This window comes from Cryptosporidium sp. chipmunk genotype I, assembly GCF_004936735.1.
Source record: "Cryptosporidium sp. chipmunk genotype I strain 37763 chromosome Unknown contig_14, whole genome shotgun sequence".
Taxonomy (NCBI): Eukaryota; Apicomplexa; class Conoidasida; order Eucoccidiorida; family Cryptosporidiidae; genus Cryptosporidium; species Cryptosporidium sp. chipmunk genotype I.
The window spans coordinates 383,855-407,046 of record NW_027125584.1 but is presented as its reverse complement, the minus strand read 5'-3'; the positions used below and the strand labels follow the sequence as shown (position 1 = coordinate 407,046).

Sequence of the window (23,192 nt, the reverse complement as noted above, 5' to 3'; positions counted from 1 at the left end):
GCGCCTGACTAGTTAGTTCTCAGCGCCGATAAAATTTTAGTCAACTTTATTCAAATTTGATTATTAATTAGTCAAAAAGCGATATCTTTTCATATTCCTGAGTAAAGGCGATTACTTTCAGTTATTTGAATTCTTCAATTGCTCAACGTAGTACTATTGTTATTTTCATTTAACTTTTTTCAATTCATTATTTTTTGATAGGTTCATGTATTGGGTCTGAAAAGAAATTAGGGATTTGAAAATAATCACTAAACCGTCTTAAATAATGCAAAAAGTTAAAACACAGGAAGATATCTTATCTCAGGGGGGTGTAAGTACGAATTCAGTTCTAACTTTTGAAGAAGTGAACAGCTCAATACCTGCATTTAGAGATGATTTTCCAATTAGCGCAGGTGAAATTAAACAGTTAAAAAGAGAAGACCTATTGAATGAGCATAGAAGGAGGCATTTAGAGAGCTATTACAAGAGCTCTGCGGAGTGGTCTAATTATGAGAAGCGTCAAAAGAACGATGAAGAACTTGAGGTCAAATCCTTGAGCTCTTTCATACATGACTTAATTTTGTTATCCCCAAAAACGAAGGAAGAATATGAAAATGTTATAAATATTCTCAGGAGGCGTCATAAAATTGCACCAAGTAAGGCTCAAATTATAAGAGTATATGAAGAATTAGTTTCTCAAAAAGGGTTAGAACTTTCTAGTGAAAATATTACTATGTTATTTCAGGAATATAGTTTAAAAAATAATCAACCTCAAATAGGAAATAACCTAGAAAAAGCTTTGCTTTCAAAAAAGGCTGTTAGAAGTCAGTCCGGAGTAATAGTTATTACAATATTAACTTCACCTGGGGCATTCTCTTGCAAGCATGATTGCCATTATTGCCCAAATGAACCTGGACAGCCTAGAAGCTATCTTTCTACAGAACCAGCGGTATTGAGAGCTAATCAAAATTCATTCGATGCTATAAAGCAGTTTAGAGATCGGTCGATTACACTGAAAAACAATGGCCATACTATAGACAAAATTGAAGTATTAGTTTTAGGTGGAACTTGGAGTGGATACCCTAAAGAGTACCAAAACGCATTTATTCGTGACATATATTATGCTGCAAATACGTTCACAAATAAAAATAATATCTATGATAACAGAGACTATATAGATAGGGAAAAACTACCACTTTCTGAAGAAGTTGAACTAAATCAAACTGCAGAATGTAGAATAATTGGCTTAACATTAGAAACAAGACCAGATTATATTACTCTAGATGAAATACTCCAGCTAAGGGAGTTTGGGTGTACTAGGGTACAACTTGGAATCCAGCACACTGATTATTGGGTCTTAAAGCTCATTAATAGAGGTTGTTATATGCGCCAAATCGTAAAGTCGATTAGACTACTTAAAGATACTGGATATAAAGTAGATATTCACTTGATGCCAGATTTACCGAATCCTTATGATCATACAAATACAAATGAATTTAATTTGACTGAAGATGAAAGCTGCTTGTTATCAAAAAGAATCGCTCTACTTAAAGACTTGCAAGCATATATAGGATTTGATAATGCGCAAACTCTGGGCGTAGTTAATGACTATTTAATGCTTTCAAATGTTCTAAGCAACCCAAAACTTCAGTGTGATCAATGGAAGCTTTACCCATGTGAAGTTGTACCATTTTCTAAGATAGAGGAGTGGTACGAAAATAAGGCGTACCTTCCATATGCAGAAATTTTTCCGGATACGCTCTGTTATTTGTTGTTGTCATGTAAAGTTGGACTTCATCCGTGGATCAGAGTGAATAGAGTCATTAGGGATATACCAAATCAGAGTATTATTGCAGGTAATAGCTGTACAAATTTAAGGCAAATGATCCATGATAAGATGAAAACTTTGGATTTAAATTGCAGATGCTTAAGGTGCAGAGAAATTAAAGATAAACACATTAGCCATAAACAATTGAATCAATTAAATGCAAATTCTAATGGCAACTATAATGATAAGGAGGAAAACAGCGTTAAACTAAAAAGCAAAAAGAATAAAAAAACCAAGAAGCACACAAAAAATAAAGAAAATAGTTTAAATACGAAGGATAGAGACATTCAAATTGTGTTAAGAATAAGAAAATATAATAGCCTTGGAGGTTCAGAATTTTTTATTTCTGTTGAGTCAAAGGACGAAGTCGACCTTTACGGCTTTATCCGTTTGAGAGTTAGATTCAAAGATGAAGAGGTATTAACTCAAAATCAATGTAGCTTGGGAAATAAAAGTGAATCTGAGATGAACAGTGAGTATTCTATGGACGAATTCATTCAAGATAGTGATGAGATTTTGGAAAAGTTCCCAGTTTTGAAAGATTCAGCATTGATTAGAGAGCTGCATATTTACGGGACAGTTGTCCCACATTACATTAATGAAAAAGAGGCAGATTCTGCAGTGCAACACAAAGGATTTGGTAAGACTTTGTTAAAGGCTGCAGAATACTTAGCTTTAATTCATGGTTTCTCTAGAATTGTAGTTATTTCTGGTGTTGGTGTACGTGAATACTATTCTAACAATGGATACTTTCTTCAAGATACATACATGGTAAAAAATATTGATGCTTCATCACATATTAATAGTGAATTTTGCGTTTATTTTCTGGACTGCAGTTTAGAAACTGATTTATTTAAAACACTAAACTATATAAGATCTATAGAGTGTAACAATCAGTTGAAAGGGAAAAGTGAAAATAACAATATACCTGGGCTGGCTGAGTGTAAAGAAATAACGCTTGAAAATTATGTTAGCACCATTAATGTTGATATTTATAATAACGCTATTAAAATTTTGCCTGAACCAGAAACTAATATTCAATATAAAAATATGAAAAACTCAAAAGTTAAAAACTTAATAAATAACGTTAAATATTTAATATTCAATAATCTTAACAAAAGATTTTCCTGGATTATTGGAATAAGTATCTTTACTTCGTCCATATTTGGCTTAAGTTATTTGAGGTCTAGAGGAAGGGCGATTTAGTGAATTGACCTGCCTAGAATATTTAGTTGACATAAACGTCGAGTTTTGGAAGTCTGTCTGGGTGTTCTCTACATATTGAGTGTTTTTCACTAGCTTTCCCACAAAAGACCTCATTACATTTGTTGAAATTTACTGAAATACCATTTTTAGAATCATTAATTGCTGACAGAATACAATCCCAAATAATTGAGAAACTGAAGCGTGATTCTTTTGTTCCAATAAAATAATCACCGTTCAGAAGGATTACTTGACTTACTGCTGAAATTATTCCATCTTCAATATTATCTTTAACACTAATTATATGTAAATCAAGGTTGCGTTTTAAAAAAATATTCAATAATTCATTTTTCTCATCTTCATTGCTATCTGTGGAGATCACAACACGTTTTATTTTAAGATCCTTTGAAAGTTCTGATAATCTATCAGCAACTTGATGAAATGTTGGGATATCATCATTCTTCAAAAATACAAAATCATTTCTTCTTAAGTGGACACCAATATATGGTTTTTTTTCATTAAAGAAGGCATTTGCAGACATGTATAAATTTGCAAACATCTTTACGTTGTCGTTATAGCTAATTTCATCCAAAACTCCAAATTTGCTTAGTTCCCAAGGCCATGGAACGAGAATTCCTTCCGCATGCTTGATTAAGTAATTGTGAAGTTTGTTTTGTCTCCTGTTTGACTCAAATATGTTATATACTTCTTCAGAAACTTCTTTAAATCTCATTAACTTAAAAAAAGAAATGCAGATAAGACTTGTAATTTTTATTAATTCACAGTGGCCACCAAAAATTACATTTCCATTTCTAATATGATCTTTAAACGAGCACTTCGAATTCAAATATTTTAATTCAGATATTTCAAACTTCTTATAATATTTTTTTGAAGTAGTTGATTCAAATGATTTGTTACCCCAGTCAAAGTTTAATCCAATAACATCAGCACTTATATTACTCATACCAATCAATCTTTTGTAGATATCATATTCTAATATTGGCAATCCATTTTGTTTGATCTTAAAAAATGTTGACCAAGGTAATCTTCTTTTAGAATTATAGGACCAATGAGCAATATTACAAAATGGAGGAAGAACAAGAACTGCAAATTTGTCTTCATTATTTAAATACATGATTTCATTAAGACTTGAAACAACTAATGCCATCCTATCAAATACGTTTCTTTGAAGATTGAATCCCTCTCCATCCTTTACATCATAAATTACCCAACACACACCAACTACCCAATCGGGGCATTTATTTTTCATGCTTTCACGTAAATCCCAGCCGTTGATAATATTTACACATTGATTATTGTGATTTGTGGCATTTACAGTAATTATGAAAATAAATAAAAGTAATCGAGCATTTGAATTAGAACTAGAAAGGATTAAGTGTAGAAAGTTTATCATGGATACAAACATATTTAAAAGGAAAAAGTCGAAAATAAAAATTTATAATTAACTTATTCAGGCGGTATTAGTTATTCCTTGATCAAACAGTCTACGTATTGCACAGGACCCATATTCTTCATACTACAGTTTATTGGAAATCATGTGAAAAGTAGTCAAAATGTAATAGTAAATAGTGTTAATTCATGCATCCATACCTGTTCTTTATTAAAAAAATGCCCTATCAAACCTATGTTCTTTGCAAAATAGGAACCACCAAGCCATGTGGAGCATGTACCCAATATCTTTTCTTCAATATTAGATGAATTAGATAAGTTAATAACTTGAATATCGTCTAGACTAATATTATTTTTTTTCAGCGCAATCTAAAAACAAAGTTTCAAATTAATATTCAGCGATTTAATAAAAATTAAGAATTTGGTTAAAACGTACCTTAAAATAATTTTTGAAATTGGTGGAAAGCAGAGAGTTGATTGATGATCCACCAATGAATATTATATTTTTTAATAGAAGTCGTAGATAATCAACTGGACACTTTCTAACAACTGAGATAATTTCATCACATATACAAGGAATTGCCATTTTTGTAATAATGCCATCAAAAATACCGTACGATTTAATGCTGTTAATATTTTGGTGTGTAATTGGGGAAGAAGATTTAAAATTTGTCTTAAAGCTATGAAATAGTGAATTTGTTATTGAATACCCTCCTAAATTAACAACACCAATATACTCTGATAACAAGTATCCTGAGGCAATAGGAAGTATTCTAATGCTTGAATCACCAAAATGCACAACAATTCCAACTGAACCCTTGCTATTTGTTTTATGAAAAATATTTGGCAGGCTTTTTTGAATCGCATTAACAGAAAGTAATTCTTGAGAAATGCAGTTGAATGAAGGTACTGAAAGTGATTCGAAAAAAAACTCCATTGAATGATCCTGAAAGTCAAATGGTGCATTATGAGGCTCAGACAACAAAACAGGACACATTGTAGTGTCATAACACATTTCTCTAAAAATTATATCAGTCCAAAACGTTTCCAATAAATTCCAATCAAGCCCATCTAGATAATTGAAAGGCCGTGCGATATTCTGGTACTCATTCACAAGAAGTGATTGTTTTTGTGGGTTCCAATTATTTGATGAACTTAAAGACTTCGTTTCAATACAAGATTCATTAATTCCAAGTTTATCTGAAAAAATTGTTTCATCGAACTTTATTTCTTTTACTTCACTTTTTTCAAATAGCACAGTGTCAATAACGATTTGAGGAAGCTTATTAACTGAGCTACCTATTCTTGTTCGAAACTGGCCAGTATCGATTACAATAGGAAAATCAAATGGGTCCATCCTTATTTATTATACCAACTAGTTTTCTTTTCGCTTGTATATTATACACGAATAGGCGGTAATAACCACACAAAAAAAGTTGACAAACGAATAATTACAGATTGCAAATATCTCAACTAAAATTTTATAAAATATATTTAATATGAATGTTAAACTATGTTACTCACAGGAAAATAATCCTAAGCTAATATCCGCTAGCAATTATTGACTCCTAGTATTATACTTTGTAAAATGTTTTAATAATTTTATCTTGTATCTTTATTTCATTTAAATTACAATAAATCAACTCTCCACATGAAGCTCTATAAACTCTATCCCAAAGAGCCAATGAAATATTATCCTCCGTTTCAAATCCCGTGATAAGAATGCAGGTAGAGGAGAGATTATTGAGGTTATTAGCTAAGTCCTCGGCTTGATGTAAAGTTGCAAATAAGTTTTTACATGCTAACGAAAAATCATAATCATCGCACAAAGAAAAATAATAGCGGACATAACATTTGAGAAATGAAAGTTTTGATCCAATATCAATTAATATAACGTTTCTTAAATCAACCTTTATATCTGTATATTTATGAGTATCTGAAACGAATGATATTAATTTAGTACAAACAGTTGGTGAATAGTGTTTAATGTCCATTCCAGGACTAATTGCAATTGTATCATGGGGAATTAGATAGTTACCATTCGGTGATAAGTTATTGCTGCCAGAGTATGATATTCTAATGTCTTTAATCCACTCGTTCTCTTGACAGTTATCGATCAAAGTTTCCCAAATTTGCTTTTTAGAAACCTCACCACATCTAAATATGGAAATAAAATTGCCATGTTCGTTGTACTCTAAAACTGTGGATTCTACCCCCACACTGCAACACTCGCCTCCATCCAAAATCCAAACCTGTATCCCTACTTCTTTCATATAACTTTGATCAAATTCCTTTGATACATGCAATGGACTTGTAGGACTTATATGCCCAGACCGATTCGCCGAAGGCGCAGCAACAGGAATAGACAACAACTTAAGCAGGTCTAACGTTAATGGATTGTTGGGACATCTAACTCCTACTTTACCTGAGACTGCAACCTCATCTACAATATTATGTCTCTTCTTAGAAATTACTGTCAACGGGCCTGGCCAAAACTTGTCCGTCAAAATTTTGTAAATAACTCTGGTCCTTTCAGATAACTCAAAAACATTATCTTCCGCAAACTTGAAGCTGTGTACATGGCATATCAAGGGATTATTTTTTGGCCTTCCTTTAATCTTAAAAATTTTTAATATAGAAGATTTGTCGTAAGCATTTCCACCCAATCCATACACAGTTTCAGTTGGTATTGCAACTAAGTCTCCATTTAAGATATATTTCGCATACTCAGACAGATTGCTCATGTATGACTTGATGATTAATTTTTATTTTGCTATTTAAATATATGGAACAAAAATTGTTCGCGCTCAAGACATTTTTTTTTTATTGTCGTTTAACAGCAATTTTAATCTAATATCCATGAAAGTCTACTTGCCTAATTGTCGAGTATCCTTGTTCATCTTTTGATACATGAAAAAAGTGATCACACTGCTGTGCTTGTGCCATAATTCTTACAAAATTTTCATCGTGAGTAATAATTATCAACTAAGAGTATGAATATATTTTCAACTTGTTTTTTCAACTCACCTGAAAATTTTTTTGTTGTTTTCTAAATTTGATTAAATACGATAGTGCCTCTGCTAGACCCTTAATATTAAACCTATCTAAGTTTGTCGTAGGTTCATCAAGCGCTAAAATTCCACAGTTAACACAGAACGATTCCGCCAGTGCAAGTCTAATTATTATGCAGGCAAGCACCTTTTGACCAGCAGAGCATCTTCCTATAAAACAGGAATTATTTAATTAATTTGCGCGTTTTGTTTAATCTTACCCTTCATGTCAAGTTCTACACCATTTTGTACCATTACTACCCTATAATTAAATGATTTTGCTCCAGATGGGGTTCGCGATGATTTTTTAATACTTTCTACCGTAAGGTTTTCTTCACTATCTTCCGCATCACTCCTTATTGCGATATAGTCAATATCATGGCCTTTATAAGTAATGTTCCATAGTTCCTTTATGGTTCTATTTATTTCAGTCATTTTGTCTATGTGAAACTTCATTAGCGCCTTCTGAAGAGATTTATGGTATTTTTCCAAATCTTTAACACACAAACTCATTGTCTGTTGTTCGAAAACTCCAATTAAGTACTTTTCAGACAACTCCTCAACAGAAGAATAGCCTTTTGAGTCGCATGTGAACTTATCCAACCAGTCATCATTGACTTTATATTCACCTTTCAGTTTTGATATTTCACATCGTATTTTCTCTATTTCATTCTGAAAAATATCTAATTCATCTTTTTTTTTCAAGTATAATTCTTGAATAAAATTTTTACTGCGATCATAATCAGTTTCTGTTGAATACTCTAATTTACTTATTCCTACTAGGGAATATATGTTATTAATAAGTGTGTTTATATTTTTCTTAGACGATTCAAATTGTTTCTGCTTATTTATCAATTTGATAGTGCTATTCAATTCTTCAATAATTTGATTTGATTGAATGATCTTACTATTTAGTTTAGCCTCTTCTTCCTGGATTGTAAAGAGGTACTGAATAAGGCCTTTATTTGAAACATCTTCATTTGAAGTATCAAAATTTTTTCTATAAAAATGTTATTTCTTTCTTAAAATAGTGCCAGAAACTTACCTATTTGCAAACAGAAATTCGAAATCTTGTTTTAATTCTTTAATAGAATTGGTCAAAAACTCTTTCTTTTTATAGAGTTGATCTTCTAAATTATTAATTTCTAAGTTGGCAAATTGAATTTTGTTTGTTATTTCTTGGATTTCGAATTCAAGACGTTGAATATTTTCATCAATTATTAATAACTCTATCTCAATTCGGCCAAGTGAACCTTTCAATTGTGCTTGCTGATCTTCCATATCAAAAGGGAACTTTTCAAGTTTTTCTAATAGTAGATTGTGATGGAACTCTAATACTGAAACATCATTTTTAATAGCGTAATCTCCTACAATACGTTCAAGTTCCTTCCAGCAGTTTAAAGTTTCAATTTTTTTAAAATTATATTCAGTTTTTCTTCGTTCAATCATCTCATTAAAGCTTTTAGTGTTTTCATCAAATTCAAAGTATTTATTATTAAATGTATTAGAACTTTTAATACGTTCTAAAATAGTTAGTTCTCCATTGATTGATCCCAAATTATATGTATGATTGTATGTATTTTTCAAATAATCTACACTAAATAACTTTTCATTAGCATCAATAATGTTTTTGTTCTCCTGAATTTTAAATTTTAGAAGATTTAATTCATTATCTAGCTGTGCTTTATCTTTAATTTGCTCACTAATCTTATCCAAATCTCTTTGAAATTTAATCTGCTCATCTTTTTTATTGTTAATAGACTCCAACAATTTTTTCTTTTCTTCCACTTTTAAGTTCAACTCTTTTTTTAAATTAGTAATTGAATAGATTATATCAGTTTTGTTTACTTCCACTTTCGAAATAGCTTTATGGATGGTCTCCCAATTTAAATCCTTATAATTAATCAGTTGCTTATTTATAGTAGCCAAAGAGTTTTCTAAAAACAATAATATTTCTGTAGACGTTGTTATTTTTTTTATTTCAGGAATTTTTTTAAGTAATTCATTTTTTCGTTGGTTAAACTCTTCTACTGAGCTGTTTGCTTTAAAACTTTCTAAATTATTTCTGATTTGATTTTTTTGGTCTTGCAAATTTTTAAGTTTAGAATTCAAACTTTGAATTTCTTCCTTTTCATTGTGCAAGATTGAATTAATTTCTAACTCATCTTTTAATTTATAATTTGATTTTAACAAATTATTTTCTATTTCTTTTATCTCCTCAACGCGTGTGTCAAATAATATCAATTCAGAAGTAAGCTCAGCCCGAAGCCTATCTAATATATCTATATTTCTCATCAATTCTTGCTTAGCTTCTAAATGAGAATTTAATTTAGAGGCTAAAGTTTGCATTTCTTTATTTATCTCGGTTTTTCTAAGTAGGCATTGATTTTTTTTATTTATTATCCCTTTCAAAAAATCTATTTTCTGTTTCAAATTTTCGTTAAATAAAGCCTTCTCTTTGATTTTCTTATTATATTCACCTTTTAGCTTCGTAATAAATTCCAAGGCTTTACTATATCTTGTCGATCCAAATAATTCATCAAATTTTTTTTTTACTTTAGCCATATCTTGTAATGGCCAATTAGAGTCCTCTTGATGGCAAAACAGTACATTTTCAATTATTGAATTAGAAACCCCAAATAAAATAGGAACTTGAGTATTTATATCTGCACATTTATGGCTTATACTAGTCACTTGCCCAGACTCTTCATCTTTAGTCTGCAAGACACTCTCCAAAACTTTAAACTGTGGTTTTAAATCTCCAGAAATTTTCAAGTCAGCCTTCCTAGTCCTAATGTGAGATAATTGGAATGATCTAACTACTTGAATCTTTTTCCTGTTTTGAAACTCTCTAAAAATTAACCTTATTTGAGCCCTAACCTCAGCCGACCCATTTAATTTAGGATCATGAATGAAATATTGCCCACTCTTAGAACTAGGAGGAAGCTCACCAGATATAGATGCTTTTAAGCATTCTATGATTGTCGTTTTGCCTGATCCATTTTGGCCAACAATCAGCGTAATTGGGCTTTCAAACGCAATACCTTCCCTTCGGTCCGGAGAAAAACTTCTCACCCCACAAATAACTAATTTATCGAGGCTACTCATAATATAAGTAATATTTATAAAGATAGAAAGTTACATTTACAGAATTTATTCTTCGTTTTAAAATATCTTGTGAGTTTTTTACGTCTATGCAAAACCGGTTAAATGTACAAAGAAAATGAAACAATAGATATAATTAAAGATGTTTGATAAATATATACTAGGAAAGTAATAGATAACCTCATTTAGTTCCTATCACATCGCGATTCGAGAATTTAATATATTCTCCGTCTTCAAATGCAAATAGTAACTCGTTATGTCTTCTATATGACCTAATAACATCTTGCGCTCTTTTATGCTTACGATCATCATTCTCTAACACGGACAATATGCTATCAAATGTAAATCTCTGATCAATATTTTTCGAATTAGTCAATTTAATTGCGCATAACATCTTAATTAAAATGTGTTAATACTGAGATTAATCAATTCTGTACTTACTATCTTATCCATGAAATCACATGACAATTTAGCGACGGCAAAAACTGCATCAGTTGTGAATTTTATATCTGTGTAATCCCAATATGCATCTATTATTGATTTTACTTCATCGAAAATCAAATAAAAATAATAGTACTATTATTTCACTTACCGCATGAGAATAATTGAGCTTTTTCATTTTCAATTTTGTCAATTGTATTTCCTTGCCCATTTTCGCTAGAACGGCTGGGTATTAATGAATTATTAAGTAAAAACGTATCCTCCTCTTTCATCTCGTCAGCAAAGAGATTTACCATTGAAACCTTAAAAACAAAAAAAAAAAAGTGATTTGGCGGAACGATTCAACATTAGACAAAAAAATGATTAATAAAGAAGTCAAAAATATAGAGGTGCCTAACTACCTAATTTAATAAAAACCTTGTTTAAAATATAGGAATTATATCAGACGAAGAGTTTAAGAAACTTCGTAGGGATTCCCTTCTGAATTTTGATTTCGAATATAATTCTGTACATTTTGAGGATTTAAACCAGTAGTGGCAAAGAAGTTTGTACCAGTAGCATATCCTAATGAAGTTGACTGATCCCCATATGGGCCAAGAAGTAAAGGAACATACTGAGGTGCTTCGTATGCAGAGTCGAAAGTAATTTGTGAATTTTGCCAAAACAAAGAAAGATCCTTAGGAATATCGGAAATTGCCATTACAATGCACATAAACTGACGTCTCCATCTGGAAAATATTCCTTTTTCTCTCTTTGGATTTCGGTGACTAGTGGGAACCCAGGTAAAATAAGGTCTTAGTTGCGCTGGAAACGACTCCTGGCCTGGGCATCTAACCTTGTAACTAGTTCTAAAAATTGTTCTTACACGTGCCTTACAACGCGAACAAGGAGTATAGATAGACATAGGCACACAAAATCCTGGATTTTGACGGTAAAACTTACAATCAACCATGGATTCAAAGTTGACTGGCCCACCTATCCATTGTACCATACCACCATTATTGAATTGCATTCGTTGGTTAATTCCTTGCATTGGTATTGGCGTTGGAACTTGGATTTGTTGATTTGTATAAACTAGCTGGCTTGATTGCATACCATCATCAACTACCTGAAATTGTGGTTGTTCTTCATTAACTACAACAAATCTGCAGCTACCACCTGAACCACTAATTTCCGAAATTAATTGAAGTTGGGCAGGATCCAATGTAAATTCCTGATAAGGGCTTCCTCCTGATATGGCTTCTATCGCACTTCTATAATCATTCAATGCAGAGCTAGCTTGAACCAAAACAACATCTTCTTCTGAATTCTCAGAAGTTTCAGAGCAGTTTGAAAAATAAACTTGTACAATAAAGAATAATACACTAAAAGGCAAATAGTACTTCATTTTCAATACGCTTTCAATTTCTAAATACAAGGGATTTAGATTGATCCCAATTAATTACCAAGTATTTAGAATCAAAATATTTAAAAAATTTTTGGTCTCAATTCTTATATAATTGTATTTTTTTTTAGAATAATCATAACCTTTCTTATAGGTAACGCTTTGTTTCACCCGCCATTATACAATATTTTGGAGAGAAAGGAGAGATCATGATTTTTGTTCGGATTCTTTCAGTAGAGCATGTTCTTAATAATTTTAAAAATATTTTGATATTTTTGCATTTAGATTGAGTGTCTTAATCATCCTGTCCTTTGTTTATTATATAAAAATATTTTTTCATTACTACGCAATTATTGAATTTAAATTATAGAACAATTATTTAAAGTTGCATACCACATTTTTTCTATAATGGTTACAACTATAATCATTGAGATTATTCGACAAACACAGCTATTTTATTATATAAGACTTTAGTTTTCTATAATAATTAAATTAAACCATGTACAACCCTACACCACATAGTAATAATGTGAGCAAAACACCAGATCCTATAATAATCATTAATGTATTCTCACTTAAGGATTCATTATTATTATTAGATTTTGAGAATGGGATTTCTGGAGGTAGCGGATATGAGTTTTCATCTGACGAAAGCGGCGACTCGTTTGAAGGACGAGATGCATACTTAGCTGCAGGATTTGGTTCTACAGCACAAAGATACTGATGCCCAAATCTTTTTCTAATGTGATATGGTTTTAAGACCCACATATACAAAGGAGCCAAACTTGGGGGAAATGATTCGTCTCCAGGGCATTTTGCGGAAGCGACTGCATAAACTACTTCAGTCCTACAAAAATGGCAAGGATTTATTACCGTTCCTGAGGGATTGCATGACCCTGGGTGCGTAGAGTAAAATAAGCAGCGATATACTTGTGACAAATCACCAAGATCTAAAGAATGCTCAATTCCAACATGCCTTCCTCCCACCATCATTCCTGTATAATGAGGACCACCCTTTAGTGGATCAGCCGCTTCTATGGAGCCTCTAAGCTTGAGAAATACGACATCTTTTAATTTGCTTTCAGAGTTTGAACAAGATTGTAAATAAATCCAAACCAAAGCTAATACAAACGCAATAATATTTATTTTCATCGAAAAAATTAAGAATACATAATAAAGCTTTTAGATCCTCTCCGACAACTTTAATATTGAAATATTCTTCATTAAATGTCCTATAATTTATTTTTCAAAGTTCGATGTTTTAAATAATTAAGGTGCACATTATAGTGTGCACATGTGTGAACTGATATTAATATCAACGGAAGATTATTAAATAACTTTGGAAAAATATCAACAAATACGAATTTATAACTGAATTACTATAAAATGTACTTGGCATATTGCAGCATTAATGATGTTATTGCTAACGATTCATTATTTAAATTTTATTTTTTTTAGTATAATCACTGTTTATAACGAATAACTAAATGATCAAAACCATTAAAGTAATTTCGATCAATGATGAAGAGTTTTTATTGATGTTGAAATTGATCTTTTAAGTTCCAATCATCTTTGAAAGGATGTTTTATTACTCAAATCTAAATTATTTAGTTATTTGTTAATAGTATACTAGCGAATTTTATATTGCTTTTTCTATATTAAAGACCTTGAAAATTTAGTTATTACTTCTATTGGCTCAGCCTTGTTCTTTGTATTTGCATGATACTCTTTTTAAATCTTGGCTCGAGTAATTCTTTTGAGGGGATTGTTTAAGAGTCGTCATTCCCTGGGTTCTTCGAAAAAAAAACACGGTAGGTTCATTGGTTTAATACATGTAAAAATATCGTGCGAAATAAAATGAATATTTGTGGATGTATTGATGATTAATCCATCCGTAAAGTTTGTGCTATTCCTATTTATTGTCGTTGTGATGATGGAAGTTGAGTTACGGGTCCTAGAAAAACGGATATTTATAATTTGTTCTGATTCTCCGCAGTTAAAGGAATATATTTCTTTTAGAGATGGAACACTCCAAATAGAGATAAAATAACAATTCATAGAGTTGTTATTAATATATTTAGGTGATGCTTTTAATATTCTTATTGTACTTGGAGATTTTTCCATTGTAATTTTCGAGTGTGCACGATATGCTCCGATCAATAAATGCCCACAAGAGGTAAATAATGGACAAATAATCCTGAAATTTTGCACTAGAAAAAGTTTACCAGATAAAAGAGAATAAAAACGAGTTTTGGGGTGAACTTCTTTGTTAGAATCAACACAAATGATAAACCTCCCTTTCGGATCTATTTGGCACATTTGAATGTCACTACAAAAAGGAATTTTGTACATCAAAACCGGGTTATTATTCAAGTCTAAATTTTTAATTGAAAATATCCGGATTTCATTTATAATCCCTTTATATACCGCGAGCAATAGGTTACAGTTATGAGATATATTTACCCACGTTAAAGGTGAAGGTAGTTCTTCAAAAACATTGATCAAGCTTTTTCTAGAATATGTGTGTTCATAATGAATTGTGCTATGGTACAATAGATACCACTTTTCCCTCTTCAGGATTGAAAATTTACACTTAGAAGGTAATAGTCTCCAAATATCCACAATTCCATTTTCTAGGCCAATAGCAAGCAGATTGCCTGATATGTCAAAAATAATAACTTTTGAGAAATGCGAATAGTTATTTATCAGCGGCTCTTTTAAAATTACTATTTTAGTAAAATCCCTAATTTCATGGATATAAATCCCATAGTCTTTTGTAACACAAAGAATTGTGTCTTTATCAAAAAATACCCATTTCACTACTTTAGTTGTTCTTGATTTCAGCTCAATGTTATTATTGCGTGAAGAATTTTCTAGGCCTTCAAGTAAATCCACATTTAGACGTGTGATTAATTTTGTTTTAATATCAATTAGCTTCTCAGATGTGCCATGAGAACATTTTCTGCTTAAATAATTGTTGTTTCTAAGTTCGTAAATTTCTAAAAAATGATTTGAAATGGCTGCTATTAAAGGGGAATAAACAGCTATTATTTTTTTATCACATTTGTACGTGTTTACATCTTGAAAAATAGAAATTAGATGTACTAAATTCAAACTTTGTAACCTCCTTTTGACAAAAATTTTCCATAAAATTGACTTATTAAATATTGTGTTGTAATTCAATTGTTTAAAACTAGCGATAAGGCTATTTAAATTAAATCCAAAATATTCGCTATTATTATTATCTACCAAGCCACCTTGGCTGTTTTCATTCAAATTAAATGATTTCAAATCTTTTAAGACACAATTGAATTCATTTTCAAGCAAATTCAAATAATTTCTTTTCCCTTTACATAGTATGCTCCAATATTCAAGGCTCGTCCAAAGATAGTTGAAACCTTTATTTAGATGTAATAGACTAAAAATGTCTATTATTTGTAGATATTCACTAACTGTTGCAAGAAGTTCTAATGGTATTTTCTCCATAGTTGAATAAAAGTGCTCTACGAGCCCATAATTATGAAGATATCAAAGTCTTACCATAAGTATTTGTAGAATATTGGTCAAATAAAAAGCGCTTAAGGTATTATTTCTCAACTTGAAAACGTTCAAAAGTTTGATAAACTAAATAATTCAATCGATTTAAGGGCTATAAGAATTTAATTTTCTTAAACCAAAATACAAGCTAAGCAGATCGTAATTCGATTTTTTCAACTCATGTTTGAAAATAGCACTAACTATCATGCTTACCGCATGTGCTTAAAGTTAACAGTTCATTTTTTTTCCAACAAGGAAAAAGGAATATTAATTTAATAAAATCAAATTAATATCAACACAATGTCACAGAATTTAAATTCTTATATTTTTTAAGCCCTTGAAAACCTCCATCTCATTAAGCCTGAGATATTAATTTATGAAGAAAATTAAATTGTTGCTAACTGCAACTTCCTCACTTATATCTGCAATTATAACTTCTTTTTTGCTTCATCCAATCGATGTGGTAAAGACTAGACAACAAGTAGCAGCAGCATCCAATGGTGCAGTCATCGCAAACCCAACGTTGGTATCTTCAATCAATTCTATAATAAATACTGAAGGAGTTGCTGGATTATATAGGGGATTAAATGCTCAGCTAGTTGCATCTGGAATATCATGGTTCATTTTTAGATACTTTTTTGATTTTATCCGCCATTATATAGAAGAAAGCAATTATTTTTTGTTCAATTACTCTGTTAAAAATCAAATATACTTCAATTCTCTACATATTTCTCCATTCTCAAATTCAATCGCAACAATTATTGCGAGCGTGCTTTCCACTGCGCTGGTTCATCCGCTTTGGCTAGTCAAATCCAGGTTGGAAATGCAGTCATTAAGTACAAAAGAAAAAGGTTGGAGGCAATATTCTACAGGGATACAAGGGATAGCTGAATGCATTTATAGTATCTATCAAAACAATGGAATATTTGGCTTATATTCCGGTTTTGTCCCAACTCTATTGTTAATTCCACACACATTGATACAACTGGTAATATACGACATATTGCGAACTAAATCAATTAATTATAATTCAAAATATCTGTATTTAAACAGTCTACGCTTCTTCTTTTTTGGATTCATTTCAAAGCTATTGGCATCAACATTGACATACCCCCTACAAGTTATTAGATCAAGGATACAAATGACCAAGTTAGAAAATATCCAACTAAAAATTTACGAAGTCAATATATTAAAATTAAGCCATAAAGAGTTTGTTGGATTTGTAAAGGACCACTATTTCCCAGGATTAATGACTCATATTCCTAAAGTTAGTATCCACAATGGAATAATGTTTCTAATTTATGAAATAATGATAAGGTTACTCGAATCAGTGATATCGATCAATTAATAAAACTCTTTAAATTAGTTACTCAATGCTAATAAAAGTAGTAAATATTGTATTTTCGTTAATTAAAAAATTAAAAGTAAATTTCCAAACTGTTTATAGAAAATCTATCAAATAAAATAATCAGGGGCAGGTCTTTTGGCAGGAATTCCTCTCTGTTCAGCAGGAGCTGCCTCAAATGTTTTAAAGTGGTAGTTTAATTGTTCATCTAACTCCATTACAGTAGCAATATTTCCGCATCTATAACAATAGTTCGGCGCACTCCAAACTGTGACTAGATTCTGTTCAAACCACCACTTGTAACCATCCATAGCAAGCTGATGTGCTCTTGTAATCAGTTCAATATCGTTACAATGATTGAAACTCTTTACTACGTCTGACCCAAAAATATATCCTGCTCCTCTTGGGCTTATTCCCCATCCATTTATTTCCTCTGGGTCTGACCAAAGAAGGTCGCACATAGACCCGTCATGAGGAACTTCTTGCTTTCTATCTAAGCTTCGTATTTCATCAATTGTAGTAATGCTAGGAGATAATCCCCCATGGACACATAAAATTCGGTCTTCAATTAATGAAGCGAGAGAGAGATAATCAAATATTTCTGTGCAGTACCTCCAAACGTTTACACTCCCATACTTACGAAGACATTCGTCGTAAAATCCATATACTTGCGTAATTTGTCGTGTTTCATGGTTTCCTCTTATAAGCATAATTCTATCTGGATACCTGACTTTAAGGGCAATGAGAAGCAAGAAAGTCTCCACACTGTAATATCCTCTGTCAACAAAATCGCCTAAAAATAAGTAATTTGTATCTGGAAGCTCACCACCCACTTTAAAAAGCTCCATTAGATCAAAAAATTGGCCATGAATATCTCCGCAAATTGTTACTGGAGTGTCAATTCTCTGTACATTTGCCTCCTCTACAAGGATCTCTCTAGCCTTCATACATAATAATTTTACTTCAGATTCTTTTATCGGCTCACAACGTCTCAACTGCTCAATTTGTCTGTCTAAATCGCTCATTTATAATATCTTATTCATCGATTTCATTAATTTTGTTCTGGATATTAAAAATAGGCACGCATTCATTCAAACTGCATCGTGTAATACTAATTTATAGTTTATATTCTAATTAATCTAATTTAAAAATTGGATTGTTTTCTCAATTGTAATGTTTTTGAGAAGTTTTCTTGAACTTTTTTCTTGTGACTGCACTGTAAATGTCTCAAAAATACGTATACCGGTAATACGAGGTAAAAGTCGGTTTCTAAAATTTATTATAAAAATGCATAAATAAAGATAAAAAGAAATATCTATAAATAAATCAAATTATAGCTATCTATACTCGTATTTATCCATAAATAAATACGAATTAATATTCAAACTGCTTTTGGGAATGAAAAATTTATACAAATCTCATTCAAAAGGAAGAATAAAAACTATTATTAAAAGCGCTCCCAAAGAACTATGGCACACCATATTTGACCGAGAAATTACAAACGCAATAATACAGCACCCATTTGTCGAACAATTTACTTGGATTAAACCAAATTGTGAAAATGAAAATATTGAAGGACCTTTTCTGCAACAAATTATTGGATCAAAATTTTATTTATTTGAGAATATTTTTCCTAGCAGTATTTTATCAATTCCATTTATTCAAAAGTCAATTGTTAACAATAACGGCGCATTTATTTCACTCCCTAGCTTGCCAATTGAATCCAACTGCACGCTATCTATCTTTAACAAGCAAACTAAAGAGTCTTTTAATGAAGAAAAGTCTGAGTTGCTAGCAATTATTAGAACGCCTAATACACTATTTAGGAATGTATTAAGTGTTGATAGGTTTATGAAACAACCCCCGCATATGAAAAAATCAAACTATTTTTCATTTCACAAAATTGAATTGAGTGAAAAGTCATATTGGAATGATAAATCCGAGGCTAGAAATAAAATTTCAGGTAGTTTCCAAGGTATTAATTTAAATCATCAATACTTTGGCTCAACAATTAATGCAGTACTAAATGCTCACACTGAGGTTGATCAATTTTTTTTAAATCCATTACTTGACGATTGCAAAAATATAACTTATTCAAATAATAATGACATATTTGCATGTATTTTTTGTATTAGTGGATATAAAATTTCCAAAGACTTCTGTTATTGTAGTGCGATACAAGAATCTAAAAATCCACCTACTCAACTATCATTAGAAGGCTTGTCATATAGCACAAAAGGATTAGGAAACAACCCATTTTATTTTTCTTTACAACAGCAATTTGGACCTTCGTTTTTTACTAAAGCAGATTTTTTGTGTTACTTTGACAAAGATAAGTTATTAGATTTTGAAAGTGAAACCCGATTTTTAAAAAATCTGGAAACTATTTTGTGTTTAAATGGTTCTCCAAATGTAAAGATCAAGCCAATAAATGTTAAATTTATCACAGAACGAATTGACAATAAGCTAATCAATAGAAAAGGATGTAGTAGTAAAAGTTTAAATATTGTCTTTGAAAGCAATCATTTGAACAAAGAGCACTTTTCAGATATGCTGTTTATTGATTTGAATGTTGTAACATTATTAATGCACACCTCACCTAATGCGGAAATTTCAAATACTCAGATTTTTGAACAAATTATTGAATATTTTGATATATTAATTCATCAAAATCTGTTTTATGACAAGCAAAATTCAATTAATCCATTTTATTATTGGGATTGGAGATTTGGCCAATCTTTTATTAATGATAATGTTACTCAAAAAACATGTAATATATTGAATTGTGTACCATTGAAAGAAGCTCCAAGCAAGATTATTAAAATAATTGGTTTACTAAGACCGACCATATTACAGAGACTTATATGGTTTGCTGCAAGTCAAGTGGCAGCTGGAACATATTTGTGGAGTTTATTTCACTTAAAAGGCGTTGAGAATTCTCCAATTTCTATTAATTATAAACCTCATTTTAATGATGAAAATAAAAATTCTGTCAATGATTTTTATCTATTAATATTCCGAATAAATGAAGAAATTAGTATTTTGTGTATATCTGTTGTAAATTACAATGATGCAAATTTATAATCCAGAGTCAGTGTTGTTGATCTGACGGCTATAATCTTCGTATTGAACATAGTTTATAGGAAAAATAATGAATTCAGTGCTGAATATTTGCTGGTTTTTTTTATTATCGTGTTCCGGATTGCACTCTTCTGTACTTAAGTTGCAAGTTCCTCCTTTAAAGACGCTTTGTAAGTCATTTTTAATCGCCATCTGTAAATATAATAATCCATTGCCTCCGATCATAATTCGCAAAAGTGAGCATACACTCAAAGATTTCTCTAGCTGAGATAATGATTTAAGAGAATAAAAATAACAATGAGACTGAGCAATTCTGCAACCTGCGAAAACAGTATGATCATCTGAAAATTCCCAAATACACTCTTTGCCTTCTACAGAACATGAAAAAGAGAGAATACAAGGGTGTTCCTGACTCAGGGGGTGAAATTCTATCTTTATCTAATAAAAATTATTCAGAGCAGAATTTACAGTTAAACTCTCAACTTACCTTGCTTTCAGATTTCCCGAAATCACAAAGATCCTTTAATAGATCCTTTAATATGGTCGGAAAAATTATTGCATAATCCATATCTAAAATTGCCACATTTTTGCTATCTAAAAAATTGGAATAATAAAATTCATCGGTTTGCTCGGATAAATTATAAGTACATAGGCTACAATCAGTTACAGCACCATCATCATCAGTGATGCTTAAATGTAGGCTAACATTATCATATGTTAGAATAACCATCTTTGCATCCAATCCAAAAACTTGAATGCAGTTCAAAATTGTGCTCAAGCATATCTCGAAGCGTGAACAATTCGCTTGATTTTCCTCATATAGATACTTTTTGAAAATATTTTTTTTTAACCAGGAGCAGCAATAAACGTCTTTACTCAAGGTACTATTGCTTAACTTTATTCCTTGAGTTGAAACCATACACGTTAAAAATTGTCCCTCATTACTTTTTTTGTTAGCCTTACTTAACTGTAGGCTCTGAATTGTTTTTACCAATGACTGAACATCAAGAATGCATGCTTCCATCAGCTTTGTTACCTAACTATTTATCTACGTTTTTGTTTTGAAAAAAAACTGGCACATAGGCGCCTTTAAATAGATTGTGGCACTCATTACAAAAAAGAATATTTATAATTAATCTAAAAAAATAAATAAACTAAAATCTATAACTCTAGTATTGCTGATATAATTCTAAATTTATATCGGACTATAAAATAACATCTCTTTATTAAAAAAAAAACTTTTAAGAAAAAATGTATTCAGAGAGTTGTCTATTGTTTTTCCAGGCTTTATATCTACTCGTTCTTTTCCAAACACAATAATAAAAATCAATTATTTCTTTTGTAGTCTTTGTTTTAATTATTCTTTGAATTTTATCGAATTCCTTGCCATACTTACAAACTCCGCACTCAAAGAGGATTACTTCGTGTGGACCCCATAAGTCAATTACTTCTTTATTTCTAAATGGATGTGTTAATAAGTGTAAAGGAGATATGATACTCTCTGCTTTGGTAATTGGTTCCAGCAAATGAGAGTTCTTTGAGTTTGCTTTTGTATTTGATTTTGCAAAGACATTATTAGCTGACTGTCTCTTCAAAAATGCATTAAATTGTTCCTTATGGTCAATATTATGAGAAACTATCAGTGATTGAAATATTTCAGAAACTGATTTTGTTTTTGAAATACTTCCTAAATAAAACTCTTCACAGAGAGACAAATAAGATTCTAACTTGGAAATCTTTTTTCTCATCAACTCACTTCTAACTTTTGGTTCTGTAACTTCCTTAAAATTGTATGGTAAATGAAATGAACTATTATAAGATAAGCTAGAACCATCTGAATTATTATGAGAACGAGAAACAACGATTGGCTCAGAATCATTAATAGAGCAATTTCCTGGAGCATTTTTTTTTGATATTTGATCGTATGTTTTAGGTTGAATTTGAGAATTAATACCTTTAATAACAGTTACTTTATCAACCTGACTTTGAGTTACTTGAGATGAACATTTGTTACTTGTAATATTTTTAGATTTGTTCAATGCAATTCCACTTGAATTCTTTTTCATGTTTTTCACAATATTCAAGATTAACTTCCAACTTGGTTTCGCCGCTGCGAAATAAAGATATGAAAAAAAAATTATCAACCGCAACTACTGCATTTAAAAATATAAACAAAATTTATTAGATTGAATATAACAACCATGTATGAGAAAAAAAGTGAAAATAACAACTACCGAAGATGGACTCAACTCGGATAATAAAAGTTGGCAAAGTTTTTCATCTTTACAAGAATTATCTAGGCGTTTTGGCTCCTTCCAACAAGTCATTTGTTATATTATCAAATATTATACAGATATTGGAGTTAGCCGAGCATTAGTCTTTTCATTAAAAGTGGTAAACCTTGATATACTACAAGCCAACACTGGTATAATAATTCATTTAACTATAAACTTGATTTGATTAAGGGGGGAAATTAACTAAAAACAACTACTTCAACATATCGTGTTATTGATTTTCTAAAACTCAACATCGTCTGCTCTTTAAGTTATAAAATATCAAATAAACAATATTCCACAAATCCAAACTTTACTTTCATTTACATTTGTCTAAAGTGGGGAAGGACGTCTTGTCGCACGTTTATAGGCAGGTAATCTTCCTTTTCCACGTCCATCCCCAATGACGTCTGCTTGCATGCGTTTATGTCTGTAATAAAATGTGTGGTTTATTGACACGTCTGTCCGCATGTTTTTTGGCGTAATGTATCATATACGGGTAAAAGGATTTTGATCTCATAGTGGCTGAAACCAGTTGATAGGTTGAGTAGATTAG

General features: G+C 30.9%; 14 protein-coding genes across 14 annotated transcripts; 3 read left to right on the top strand and 11 right to left on the bottom strand.

The window, feature by feature from the left end:
- Positions 1-265: 265 nt before the first annotated feature.
- ELE39_000689 (ELP3 like acetyltransferase involved in transcription) lies at positions 266-3,013 on the top strand (the record flags this gene model as incomplete). Its single annotated transcript, XM_067343729.1, has 1 exon — positions 266-3,013. The coding sequence occupies one exon, from the start codon at positions 266-268 to the stop codon at positions 3,011-3,013; it is 2,748 nt and encodes a 915-aa protein (XP_067202448.1).
- A 22-nt stretch (positions 3,014-3,035) lies between these two features.
- On the bottom strand, positions 3,036-4,424 carry ELE39_000688 (uncharacterized protein; the record flags this gene model as incomplete). Its single annotated transcript, XM_067343728.1, has 1 exon — positions 3,036-4,424. One exon carries the CDS (start codon positions 4,422-4,424, stop codon positions 3,036-3,038), a length of 1,389 nt encoding a protein of 462 aa, XP_067202447.1.
- A 399-nt stretch (positions 4,425-4,823) lies between these two features.
- ELE39_000687 (ARP3 actin related) lies at positions 4,824-5,777 on the bottom strand (the record flags this gene model as incomplete). Its single annotated transcript, XM_067343727.1, has 1 exon — positions 4,824-5,777. One exon carries the CDS (start codon positions 5,775-5,777, stop codon positions 4,824-4,826), a length of 954 nt encoding a protein of 317 aa, XP_067202446.1.
- Positions 5,778-5,994: 217 nt separating this feature from the next.
- Positions 5,995-7,164, bottom strand: ELE39_000686 (SUA5 like RNA binding domain containing; the record flags this gene model as incomplete). Its single annotated transcript, XM_067343726.1, has 1 exon — positions 5,995-7,164. One exon carries the CDS (start codon positions 7,162-7,164, stop codon positions 5,995-5,997), a length of 1,170 nt encoding a protein of 389 aa, XP_067202445.1.
- Positions 7,165-7,270: 106 nt separating this feature from the next.
- On the bottom strand, positions 7,271-10,578 carry ELE39_000685 (RAD50 DNA repair-related; the record flags this gene model as incomplete). The annotated part of the gene is made up of 4 exons (XM_067343725.1): positions 7,271-7,405; positions 7,448-7,641; positions 7,692-8,470; positions 8,516-10,578. The coding sequence occupies 4 exons, from the start codon at positions 10,576-10,578 to the stop codon at positions 7,271-7,273; spliced, it is 3,171 nt and encodes a 1,056-aa protein (XP_067202444.1).
- Positions 10,579-10,756: 178 nt separating this feature from the next.
- ELE39_000684 (uncharacterized protein) lies at positions 10,757-11,288 on the bottom strand (the record flags this gene model as incomplete). Its single annotated transcript, XM_067343724.1, has 3 exons — positions 10,757-10,969; positions 11,017-11,105; positions 11,168-11,288. The coding sequence occupies 3 exons, from the start codon at positions 11,286-11,288 to the stop codon at positions 10,757-10,759; spliced, it is 423 nt and encodes a 140-aa protein (XP_067202443.1).
- A 182-nt stretch (positions 11,289-11,470) lies between these two features.
- Positions 11,471-12,403, bottom strand: ELE39_000683 (uncharacterized protein; the record flags this gene model as incomplete). The annotated part of the gene is made up of 1 exon (XM_067343723.1): positions 11,471-12,403. The coding sequence occupies one exon, from the start codon at positions 12,401-12,403 to the stop codon at positions 11,471-11,473; it is 933 nt and encodes a 310-aa protein (XP_067202442.1).
- A 489-nt stretch (positions 12,404-12,892) lies between these two features.
- ELE39_000681 (putative secreted membrane associated signal peptide plus GPI signal) lies at positions 12,893-13,552 on the bottom strand (the record flags this gene model as incomplete). The annotated part of the gene is made up of 1 exon (XM_067343721.1): positions 12,893-13,552. The coding sequence occupies one exon, from the start codon at positions 13,550-13,552 to the stop codon at positions 12,893-12,895; it is 660 nt and encodes a 219-aa protein (XP_067202440.1).
- Positions 13,553-14,179: 627 nt separating this feature from the next.
- Positions 14,180-15,886, bottom strand: ELE39_000680 (uncharacterized protein; the record flags this gene model as incomplete). Its single annotated transcript, XM_067343720.1, has 1 exon — positions 14,180-15,886. One exon carries the CDS (start codon positions 15,884-15,886, stop codon positions 14,180-14,182), a length of 1,707 nt encoding a protein of 568 aa, XP_067202439.1.
- A 427-nt stretch (positions 15,887-16,313) lies between these two features.
- On the top strand, positions 16,314-17,285 carry ELE39_000679 (Flx1p like mitochondrial membrane; the record flags this gene model as incomplete). Its single annotated transcript, XM_067343719.1, has 1 exon — positions 16,314-17,285. One exon carries the CDS (start codon positions 16,314-16,316, stop codon positions 17,283-17,285), a length of 972 nt encoding a protein of 323 aa, XP_067202438.1.
- A 107-nt stretch (positions 17,286-17,392) lies between these two features.
- ELE39_000678 (catalytic subunit phosphatase 4) lies at positions 17,393-18,307 on the bottom strand (the record flags this gene model as incomplete). Its single annotated transcript, XM_067343718.1, has 1 exon — positions 17,393-18,307. The coding sequence occupies one exon, from the start codon at positions 18,305-18,307 to the stop codon at positions 17,393-17,395; it is 915 nt and encodes a 304-aa protein (XP_067202437.1).
- Positions 18,308-18,680: 373 nt separating this feature from the next.
- ELE39_000677 (uncharacterized protein) lies at positions 18,681-20,366 on the top strand (the record flags this gene model as incomplete). Its single annotated transcript, XM_067343717.1, has 1 exon — positions 18,681-20,366. The coding sequence occupies one exon, from the start codon at positions 18,681-18,683 to the stop codon at positions 20,364-20,366; it is 1,686 nt and encodes a 561-aa protein (XP_067202436.1).
- Positions 20,367-20,841: 475 nt separating this feature from the next.
- ELE39_000676 (uncharacterized protein) lies at positions 20,842-21,387 on the bottom strand (the record flags this gene model as incomplete). The annotated part of the gene is made up of 1 exon (XM_067343716.1): positions 20,842-21,387. The coding sequence occupies one exon, from the start codon at positions 21,385-21,387 to the stop codon at positions 20,842-20,844; it is 546 nt and encodes a 181-aa protein (XP_067202435.1).
- A 217-nt stretch (positions 21,388-21,604) lies between these two features.
- ELE39_000675 (myb-like DNA-binding domain-containing) lies at positions 21,605-22,429 on the bottom strand (the record flags this gene model as incomplete). Its single annotated transcript, XM_067343715.1, has 1 exon — positions 21,605-22,429. The coding sequence occupies one exon, from the start codon at positions 22,427-22,429 to the stop codon at positions 21,605-21,607; it is 825 nt and encodes a 274-aa protein (XP_067202434.1).
- Between the last annotated feature and the right edge of the window lie 763 nt (positions 22,430-23,192).